Raw genomic sequence first — 11,355 nt, 5'->3', positions numbered from 1 at the left:
TTTTGAATCATTATTCATTCATAATTCATCATTATTCATTCATAATTATTCATTCCTTGGCACGATCCATTGAGGCACCACGTGGTGGATGTGAGGGGGGGGTACACCAAGGTCAGTCCCCCCGCCCCTCCACCGTCAAGCCACACCCCTGCAGTATAATCCCTACACTCGACAAGCGCCAAGCACTGGCCTTGCTGCCGCTGATTGGTGCAGACTAGCACGTGCTTCTCGCGAACCAATGAGCGCGTCGATGCGGCGAGCCGTGCGCCAATGGGAGAGCCGCTTGGGGTGCCCGTGCAGAAGAATGTTAGGGAATTGGAGACCACGTGTCCGAGAGCTTGAATTGAATCGGGGCTCCTCGGTCCACGGCTGCCGTCTCTCCGGAGTCACCGCAACAGCAGTAAGCGAGGACGACGCGATGATGTCGAGTCTGCAGACAGTCGGCGTCGTCGCCGCTAGCGGTAGCAGCGGCGGCGGCGGGCGGACGTCGCTGGTGCTCGCTTTCCTCGCGGGCGCAGGAGCCGTTACCGGTGCAGTAGGCCTAGGCCTCGGTCTCTCCTGGATCCGCCGCCGAGATCAGGGCGCCTTGGGCGGCGGAGACCGCGATGACGCGACCGGGTTCTTCGCGATGTCTCCGGTCTCTGAAGCCGTCGCGGCTCTGCTGGAGCGGCAGGCCCAGATGGCCGAGCAGATCGTGGCCGTGATGCACGGTATGGAGGGCCTGAGGGAGGAGCTGAGCGCCCTGCTGCGCGATGGATTGCCCGCGGCCGTGGAGGAGGTGAGGAGAAGAACCGAGAGCCTTGCGCCTCCCGGGGGTGCCTGGGGAGGCGGACGCAGACGCAGGGGACTGCCTCGCAGACGCAACTCCGACTCGGACGGATCCGACTCCATCTACTTCGGCGCCAGCAACGGCGGCGGCGCCGAGAGCGAGGGCGGGTGAGCGGACGCGGTGTGGTGGCGCGGTGGGTTTTTGGTGGAGGATGCGTTGATGGTGGAGGTGGTTGTGGTTGATGGTGCTTGTGGCGTTGGTTGGGATTGTTGTGTTCTAGATTTGAAGGTTTCGTGACTGCAATGATTCATGCGCTTAGGTTTTTTTCGGTAAAGTCACGTAGGTAAAAAATACAATTAATAGAAGTAATAATAGGAATAAAATGTGATTTATTATTTAATTTCTATTATTCTATTAATTTTATTTTTTACCTACGTGACTGCCGAAGAAACCTAAGAGTATGGGATTGTTGTGGTTGTAGATTTTGAGGATGGTAGTGGTTGGTGGTGGTGATAATGATGGACGTAGAGACGGTGATGACTGACCGCTTGGTGAAGGCTATGGTGGTGGTTGTAGTGATGGAGGTTGTGGTGCGAGTTTGTATGCACTTGATGGTTAATTCGGTCATGGCTTTGTTGGCACTTGTGAATTTTGTTTTAATGTGTCATGTTTACGGTAACGTTTATTTTGGGGATAGATTTCGTGATATTGTGATGGTGGTGGTCACACTCGTGGTCGTAAAATCTTTATTCTCTACACTCGACAGAAATGGACGTGTTAATTCATATCGTGGCTAAGAATCCGTACACCGCGTTCTAAACCACAACGTTTAAAATCAGTAAACATTTCAACATTACTTCATGCTCATTGTCTGCCCACATGTACCATTTGCTGGACCATAAACTTATATTTGAATTTTAGATTTTTCAATTTGCAAAGTTTTTCAGTGCATTCAGTCAACGTTACGGAGACACATTTTAATACGTTTTATTTGTTGTTGGTGTATCCTTGGACTAGAACACAGGATAACCTTTGATTCAAGGTTTGAGGGACAAAAGGTTGCGCACTGATAAGATAAGCTACATTTTTAAAACCGTGAACCCTTTCAAGGCTATTGCGTTCCAGAGAATGGCCTCATTTTTTGGCCTTTTAAAGTGGCCTAATTGTGTGTTATTGCCATGGCATTGCAACACAGTGATGCAATTGTGCTTTGCGTTCATGTGCAGAGTGATACTGCTGAAAAGGGCACGTCGAATTGAATAAGAATCCTATTCATTACACAGACAATACAGGGTATTCTTGAACTGGAGCTTCGGTCGGATAACAGTAATTAGCAGGCATTGATAATGTATATATTTTATAAAAACTGGCCTCTTCATGTCGTGGTTCCCATAGAAACTCGGTAATCTTCGCCCATTATGATGGAACTGCATTATACTGTAGTTTGAATAAGCATGTGATCTTGCAAACACACAATGGAAAGCACCGGGCATTACTAAAATACGTGCCCCTTGAAACTAGGTTATTAATGTCATTGCATCCCAACACTCAGTGGAAAAACTGCCCCCACCATAGGAATGTGAATTTCCACGGCTGGCTGAGGGCCAGCAATGGATGTAAGCGATGCCCAACGCCTATTTAAGCAGAGACGACGCACATAATATTTTTTTGTTATACGTACATAGAATCAATCCTGGACGAAATAACTCCCTATGCTGTGTCAGTCATGGGGGTTGTCTGACCATACTTCACTTTGGTTTGTGGAGAATGCCCAGGATTGGTTAAGATATCACTAACCATTGATATTAATCGGGTTTCATAACACTGAGCTAGCCACCGTTCCACCACTCCTTCACATGCATTGGCATGTTAAAATGTCCACCACTACGGGATCGGGACCACCAGTGGAGGTGATCGTTTGACTTTGAATGCACTGCACGTCCGCTTCACAATGATATTTGTAAGTTAATGGCATCGCTGCCGAATTCCCCATGGGTCTTCCACTTGCTCCTGCAGCACCTGCTCAGAATATTTTAAACAGGTCGCCCTTGCCAGTGGAACAGTTGGACAGAAATTACTGAACGCACCAAATTACATAACGCGTCCTTCTCGTTTCCTGGTTGCAGCTACGCCACGGCAAGAGGCGACTCGGACGATGATGAAGACAACGAGAATTCTGTCCCAGCGCGATGCGTGACTCAGGCCTCCTTGGTGGGCGGCGAAGCAGTGAAGCAGGAGGTGGAAGAGGGAGTGAACGACGCTGAGGTTGAAGCTGTCGTTGTGCCACTGGACAGCACCGCAGATGAGGAGTTGATGCGGCTGCTCGTGGAGGCCGACCGGTTGCACTCGGGCGACGCCAGCAGCCGAGAGGAGGGGTTCCGCGTCCTGGATCAGCAGAGGGGCACGGTGTGTCCGTCTGTGTGTGTGCACCTACCAGGGAGCCTGGTGCAGTCGTTGTGGTGATATCACCGTTACTTATTGCGAATCGGGCCTGTGGTTTCTACAACGATGAGAGATATCAACAAACAGAACATGTGGCTAAAACACAGCAATGTAGCACAGTGGGAAGCAAAGGTGGTGCATCCGCAAGTCTATCTCTTATTTAACCCAAACACATGAACTGTGAAGTCCGCACCTCCGATTAGCACGGTTGGCAATGTATGGTGCGAAAGAAGTTCAACATATGTATAAATACAAGTCTACTTTCACATTATTGAAGCTTGAAACTCGTGTTTAAATGCCCAGGTGACACATTGTAGAGAAGAGGTGTTGGTCTTTTTCAGTCGTGCATGTACACGTAGAACTCTTGTCAATATGCTGCTGGATGAGGATCTCCCTGCACCCTGCAGTTCTTGGGAGCTATTTGACCTTGACTAACGAAGCTGGTCCATATGGATTTGCGAGGTGGTAAGCCATAGATGTGAGCGTTTTAAAGTATTGTATAATAATGGATGTATCAGCACAATTCACTGCTGCCACACCCACCACATGGAAGCGATGTTGAATTATCGGTTCCCCTACCGTCTCTGCAGTACAGCAACAGCGCAGAATTCCTATGGCGCCTCGTACGTGGGTACAGCGACTTGTTCGAGATGACCACGGACACGGAACAGAAGAAAATCTACGCCAATGCCGGTGAGCGTTCAACACTTGCCATAACACATTGCCTTGACACTACCATTTGGTCCCTGCACATCAGGCATTGTTATTATTAGACTTTAGAGATGTCATTGTGATGGCACTCCCCGCACGTTTTAATACATCGGTCACAGTAACATCACTACAGATTGATGAAGTAGCCATCTCACCGTGATTTAAAATCCTTTTTTTTTGCTTATCATTAATGACGCTTCAAACTCGTGCCAGACGGCCTGCAAATCCACTTTTGGATGAAGGCCTCTCCACGCTCTCTGGTTCCTGGGGGGGGGGGATACCTGATCATGCTTCGCCGCGCTGGTCAGCGAAGTTGGCGGCAAGCTACTGTTTTAGATGCTTGCGAGGACAACATGCATGTTGGAAAGCATCACACAGTCCATGCATCATTGTGATTATTGTAAAATAAAAACGCACTAACTCATGTCTGTTTACTTGAAATGAACCAGGAAAGGAAGTGGCAGTAGAAAGTATCAAGGTCAACGAACAGAGTGCAAACTGCCATCAGTGGTGAGTGGCATTCGTTTTCCTATATATCGTTTCATATGTGATTGACATTGCCTTGCAAAACATTTGCAGGTCGTCCAATACAATGGAACGTGACAAATCCAAAGCACGTTCTGAAGGCTCAAATGTAACTTTGTGACCTAATGACAAGTGTGTGTGCGCGGCAGGTTTCAATATCTTCTTTTTATATAGATGACCTATACGACCGTGGTGGGGGTCATTGATTTACTTTCTATATCATTGCTTTTGGAGCACTCAAACAATGTGTTTACGCTAATGCTATTATTGCCTATTATCACACTTTGTTTTGTGTGGAGCATTGCAATTTCAACATGTGATATTACGATGAAAGGCGCAGTATAAAAAAATAAGTTACTATTATTAAATCAGAGCTGAGATATCCATTATTTAAGTCATGGATTATCGGTTCCATTACGCGACGAATTGATAACACGAAAACAATTGGTGAAAAACAAGTCCTCAACCCCTCGCCCCATTTGTGCCGCTGGACGGGAGGTGAGCGCATGGGCTTGGTGACATCTGCTTCATCGGCGGTGTCACATTGGGCGGCGTGCCTGTTTCAGCATTCCCTGCCTTTAGGAGACAGGATGTCAGGGTGGCTGCCATTTTTAAAGGAGTCCGAGTAATTGATTACAATTTTTAGTCTATTAATCCCATCACGTAATCCTCCCAGCTTGAATCTACATAAGTACAGAAAAAACAACAATTAAATGAAATTCAACAGATTATTAATCCATCTTCAAGTGTATAAAAAAAAACACACTTAAAATGTTTTAATAAATTGTAGTAGTGTTATCACGCGACTTTTATTTTAATATTACTACTTTTTATCTTTAAAAAACGCTGTCAAATGCAATTTTGAGTTAATATTTTGCCCGGTATTCTTGTGTCAGGTATGCAGTCATGTGCGGATTTTTAGCCGACTATGAAACGACACAGAACAGGATCAAGAATGGATTTCTTTTCAAGGTAAATCCTGACTTTGGTAGCCTTTTTTATTTCTAATCTGCTTACTTTAGGCCCATTGTACTCACTTTAATAGCAAGCACCTGTTTCTCTAACGGTGAGTGGAATCGACTTATCGTTCATTGATGCAGCATTATTGTATGATATTTGAGCGCAATGTTGTTATCGTGTTTTCTTTTATTACGTTAAATTTTATATCATAGGAAGTGACACGATCAGCTTGAGAGCAGATACTTGGTGGAATGTGACATTGCAGGATCATGAGGGATGATGGCTTGGGGAGGCATATTCTTAGGTTTTTTCGGTAAAGTCACGTAGGTAAAAATTTTAAATGAATAAAAGTAAAATAAAATTAAAATCACGACGTTTCGGAGGCAACACAAGCTTCCGTCTTCAGGTGGAACCGTCACAGCACTTGATGCAGCAGTCGTGCTGTGACGGTTCCACCTGAAGACGGAAGCTTGTGTTGCCTCCGAAACGTCGTGATTTTATTTTTATTTTACTTTTATTAATTTTAATTTTTTACTTAGGTGACCTAAGAATATGAATCCTTGCAGTCACGAAAGCTTCAAATTTAGAATGAGCTTGGGGGAGGCCTTAGTTCCGCAGTGGCTAATAATAATAATGAAGCTGCCATGGGGGTTGTTCAACTTCAGTGTTGAAGGCACAGCTGTAGCCGAATATTTGTAATGAAGCTGGTTAAGTGTAAATTAGAGGTTTAGGCCTCTTTGTTAGCATGTACAAAGAGACACCATGGGGTTGCCCTGAACAACAGTTGATTGTCTAAAGGACTAAACGTGTACATCAATCCACGTTAAATTGTAATTGTGGTGTTGTATTTTTTTAATGTTTGACCAGGCCATCGCCATACGAATGGAATTCCCCCCCCCTCCCGCTGCCTCGGGGCTGCCGATAAGAGAGTTGAGCGCCGCCCTGTGGCTCGTTTGAGTGGGGAGACGCTGGCTGAGTTGGTGAATACGAGCCATGCCTTGTGTGCGTGTTGTGTGGCAATGTGATTGTGTTTTGTTGCCGTCTTACAGGAGCACATCGACCGCGCTATCGAGCTCGATCCCAGCGATCCGCTCAACTACTACCTCCTGGGACGCTGGTGCTACGGGGTAAAGACTTACGCCAATCCGCGCCTCACACTGCGCCGCGTGGGTAGCCCTCGCTGATTGATCCATGAGTCCAGATCATCTGAGTTTGATTCCTGGTCACAGCAAACGTCGGTGGTGAGTGATATTGGAACCAGTTGTGGGGCCCCCACCCCTGCACTGACCAGAGTGGTGAAGTACGTTCAAACAACTCCCATGAGCGACACGCATCTGGGGGGGGAGGGGCTTTCATTCAGCAGTGGATTGCCAATAGACTGCAAATTATCCTGGCCAGTCGTCAGTGGGCAACACAAGCAGCTGATCGCAACTCCTGGCGGCACACAGTCCACCAGGCCACCTCCTTCTTCGAAGATACCCGCAGGGCCCGTATGGAGGACAAAAGGAGGAGGAAGAACCATGATCCCTCAGCACCCATCCCAGATGAGACCTATACTTGCAGCTGTTGTGGCAGGACCTGCTTGTCCCGCATAGGCCTCTTCAGCCACCAGCGTGCCTGCAGAAGACGTGGATGTCCTTCCTAGATCTTCGTTCGCGAAGCCAAGCCATGAAAAAATGAAAATCCTGGCCAGTCACCATTAATTTCTAGTTGTGTAGCCAGCCAATTTAATTTTACAGGTGTTAGGTTGATGGTATTGTAAAGGTCAGTGCTAGGTTAAGCATTAGCTACGTGTTAATATGGCTTAACGCTAGAATAAACTTTATGAGCAGCACTTCGTTTTATTTAGCATTGGATACGCTACCGATGTGCACAAATGACTGTGTATCTACCTACCTCCTTTTCTTCCTTCTGAACCTTCGATCCCTCCTCTCTCCTCCATCATCCCACCTATCCAGGTGTCTCAGCTCACGTGGATCGAACGAAAGGTGGCAGCCACTCTGTTTGCGGTCACCCCAATGGCGACCATCCAGGATGCCCTCGACAACTTTCTAAAGGTGACTGCTGCAGTGGTTGCTGGTGGTGGTAGTTGCGGTGGAGAGCGATAGTGTGAAGTGGTTAGCGCACTGCCCTGCCAAGCCCGAGTGCGATTGCCGCTCACAGCCAACATCAATGATGGATATCTGAACTGGTCCCGGGTCTACCCTAGGTGGGCTCAGCCTTAAATTAATACCTGGTGTGATGTGGAAAGCCTCACCAATGGAGGGACAAAGGCGGCCGGGCGTGGTGCTGGTCACAACCACCCCTTCTTACGCCAAGCCGGCCCCCATAGGTGCTCGCTAACAACACTTGCCCCAACAGTCTGCTCAAATGCGACATTGTGAATCTTTGTCTTTTGTGGTATTTTTCTGTTTTTCGATTGTGTCGTCCTATATATTTACTGCGTTGCTTTCATTTCTGGGTAGCTACTTGGCAAAGGTTTAATGGGCAGATGTTTCAAATTGATTAATTATAAATCTTTTTTGATGATGATATGCAACGTTGGTTTCTTTGTTTTTCAGACAGAAGAATTGAAGCCAAAGTTTTCCAAAGCCAATCAGGTGTTCATAGCTAAGGTAAGCACCTTGATGCTCCAGAGAACGACTCTTCACACTTGGTTATGTCATTGCTGGGTGAATAGGTCGTTCAAATTGTGGTTCTCCAAATTTTGCTTATTGAAGTTACCTTTTCCACAATCAAGAAACCTCTGCATTTATTTAAATCACAGGTTTGCAAAATGTTCCTGCAAACAATGACTATTGTGCTATATTAATGTTCATTGGGTGTTGCTGAGCCAAGTGCTGGATATTACACACTGCTGTGGTGACCGTGTGTGTTGCAGTGCTATGATCAACTGGGAGACAGCGGCAATACTTTGAAGTGGCTCAACTCTGCCTCTCTCATGGATAGCGTCACCGCTGAGGTCAGCCATCCGTCGTGTTCTGCGTCTCGCACCACTTCCAATCACCTGCCTGTTGTGAATGTTGTCTTGCCGCTTGTGAATGGGTTTAATCTATCTCAATTTGTTGAGCACATGCCCCTAAGGGCCCAGATTGCCAAGTAGCCAGAAACACACAGCGCTACTGAAGGCACAGTAGATGTTCTTTCGGTAAAGCCACGTAGATAGAAAAAGTAATAGAACTAAAAATAAGAACAATATCACAGTAGATAAGCGTGAGTGCATTTCTTAAATTTGGCAAGGTTTTAAGAACACGGGAAAATAAATTGATAATGCGAGGGAATTCCAAATTCCATTGGTACAAGTAAAGAAGCAGCAATAGCAGTGTCCTGACTTACAGTGTGGTGGTTGTGAATGTGTCGTGGTGAATGTGTTTTAATAATACGTTTTGAAATGAGAAATGTTCACGTTTAACTCGGTGTCTCTCTTCTCTCATTGTGCTTGCTCTGTTGCCCAAAACCCCCGTTGCCCATGAATTCAACAGGACGAAGAGGCAACTCGTGATTTGGAGGAGATGATGAAAAACTTTCGTGTTTGAATGTCAGAAAATATGGACTGGAGCCACAATGCTGGAACCACAGCAGGACAGACAGTGTACCGCGGATCTATTTCAAAGCGAATTTTCAAGTCTGTCCACTTTAGCACAATTATGTATGCATATTCTTAGCTGCAATAGTTGCCCGTATACGAATTTTATATATTTTAAGAACATAGATCTTTGTAAGGATTTTAATCACACCTATGTTTTAAAGGTGGTTTTTGAGCCGGTGTGTTGTTTTCATGCGATTGTGTTTTAAGGTGCCGAGATAAAACCTTTAGAGCAGTAACTATTGGCGTTTGTTCATGGTGGTATCAGTCTGATAAATTTCCAGACATAAAAAAACACTTCAACCTCTTATGTGACACATTGGATTTTACTCAGCCTTCATATTTCACCAGGAATTGGTGTGAAAGGTGTGGGCGATGCACTGTACTGTGAAGGCGGATTGCCCGTGCAATAACTTGTGTAGTCTTTTAACGAAGTTTGTATTTATATACAATAGTCGGCGTGGACACTGTTGTTTGCAATGGGCCAAACGTAACAAAGAGTGCGTAATGGTGGCGAGTGAACATATTTAACCATTCCACAGTTTATTCCTAATTTGCGCAGAGTGCTGGTGAATATTCACATTCCTGATTTAAAGGAAAAGGTATGGCGGGTGGGGGGGTAGGGTTTGTGCAGACATTCTCAAGTAAAACATTGAGAATCCCCAAGCTTTTGCTTAAACTGGTCAAAGATCAGTGTAATTGGCCAAAGGGTAACGCATGCATTTGTCACGCTTTCCAACGAGGGTTGAACGTGTTTCTCCTTTAGCTCAGTCCATTCGTAATGGTAGGGGCTGGACACTCTGTCAAACATGGTCTCGTATGAAAGAAACTTTAGTATAAAGTTGTGCTACTGTGTTGTACCTACCCTGTTGAAAACTAGTCAAAATGATCAAAGGGTTGAAAAACTCGGGATGTCTAAAACCAGAGCAAAAATATACTATTACAAATATGCAAATGAATTGCTGTTGTAAATATACAAACGGCTGTCAGTTTTCCCTTGTACAAGTTACATACTTCCGAAGGCTAACAAACGTTGGAAAGTGTTGCAGTCCATGGGAATGCATGATTTGTATTGTTCTATTACATTGCACAATCCATCATCAACACTGCCAGTCTCAAAAGCGCCGTAGCCCACTCTTATCGGATTGATTATTTCATACATGGGTTGCTATATTACTTAACATATCCTAATATTTGTTTGGTTTGCTACACCTGTATTTTCAGTGTGGATTTTTGTTGTGACATTTCAGTTTAAGGTGACGTGGAAATGACATCACAATTGGCAATTGTATCAGGCTACTTTTGGTGCAGGGTTGACCATGTTAACGTTGAGTATTTTACGGCTTTTTCGGTAAATTATTGCTGCCTCGGTAATTTGTGAGACCCCTTCACAAAATACTTTAGCTTTTATTTTAATCTGTCGCATCGTGAAATATTTGATTTCAGTTTATGCTAGGAGAGTGCTTGTGAATTTATTTCTCTTGTGTGTGCTGCCGTTCGTTACACACGTGCAGGTTTAGTTGTGTGCGTTGTTTCTCGTTTGATGCAATGAGCCCTAGAAAAGACGCATGCCTGTGTGATGGAACATTGCGCAAAGGATTTTAGGCTTGAATAAGTGATACAAATAGTACGTATGCAGACCTGCCTTGTTATACATAATGATACCCATTTTTGATTACAGTTAAGTATTCGCATTATGTTTCACTGACCTGTAATGCGCCAGATCTAAAAAAGCTAAGCTGGGTTGAGATTGGATCGTGTTTGGATTGGTGAGGGCAATGGTCTCCACCTTCACTGATAACTGTGGTCAGTTCTTGTTAATTCACCGACGCAATCCACACGCCGTGCCGGAGGCCCTTATCCAGCAGTGGATTGACAAGGGCTGTACATGTACATATTTTATAAATATAATGCCTTATGAGATGACACTGGTTACGTGCAAAGCATAAAATACCTTAATTCTGAATCGTGAGTGAATATGGCAGCTAAACGGTGGACTAAACTGGTGGACTAAACGGATTTATTATTTTGTTGGCTGCGGTCATTCGTCACCTGATTCCTATTTTAAAGCAATCGCATTGCTTGTGAAGAGCTGACACTAAAAGAGCCACCCAGAATTCTTACATTGCTAAATAAAGCCATTGCATAATGTTTCCGTCTGTATCTTATCATTATTGTGAGAAGAAACTTGTCTGTATTCTGGCGTGTCGTGCTTTTTGGGAAAATGCATTTGACAGTATATCTTGTGAACGGCCTTGTTTTGAATCTAGATTTGAAGTTTTCGCGACTGTAGTGATCCATACTCTTTGGTTCTTTCGGTAAAGTCACGTAGGTAGAAAATAAAATAAATCACGACGTTTCG

At 45.1% G+C, this 11,355-nt stretch overlaps 1 protein-coding gene across 1 annotated transcript; it reads left to right on the top strand.

The window, feature by feature from the left end:
* Nucleotides 1–329: 329 nt before the first annotated feature.
* Nucleotides 330–11,144, top strand: LOC133341351 (regulator of microtubule dynamics protein 2-like). The gene is made up of 10 exons (XM_061549900.1): nucleotides 330–936; nucleotides 2,896–3,175; nucleotides 3,802–3,904; nucleotides 4,372–4,432; nucleotides 5,344–5,419; nucleotides 6,457–6,534; nucleotides 7,366–7,464; nucleotides 7,969–8,022; nucleotides 8,289–8,369; nucleotides 8,890–11,144. The coding sequence occupies exons 1-10, from the start codon at nucleotides 419–421 to the stop codon at nucleotides 8,941–8,943; spliced, it is 1,404 nt and encodes a 467-aa protein (XP_061405884.1). The 5' UTR covers nucleotides 330–418; the 3' UTR covers nucleotides 8,944–11,144.
* Nucleotides 11,145–11,355: the final 211 nt, after the last annotated feature.

The sequence above is a fragment of the Lethenteron reissneri genome, chromosome 11, assembly GCF_015708825.2.
Source record: "Lethenteron reissneri isolate LAM-NWPU_2019-01 chromosome 11, ASM1570882v1, whole genome shotgun sequence".
Lineage (NCBI taxonomy): Eukaryota > Metazoa > Chordata > Hyperoartia > Petromyzontiformes > Petromyzontidae > Lethenteron > Lethenteron reissneri.
The sequence above is the reverse complement of the archived record's forward strand: the minus strand, read 5'-3'. Positions and strand labels throughout refer to the sequence as shown.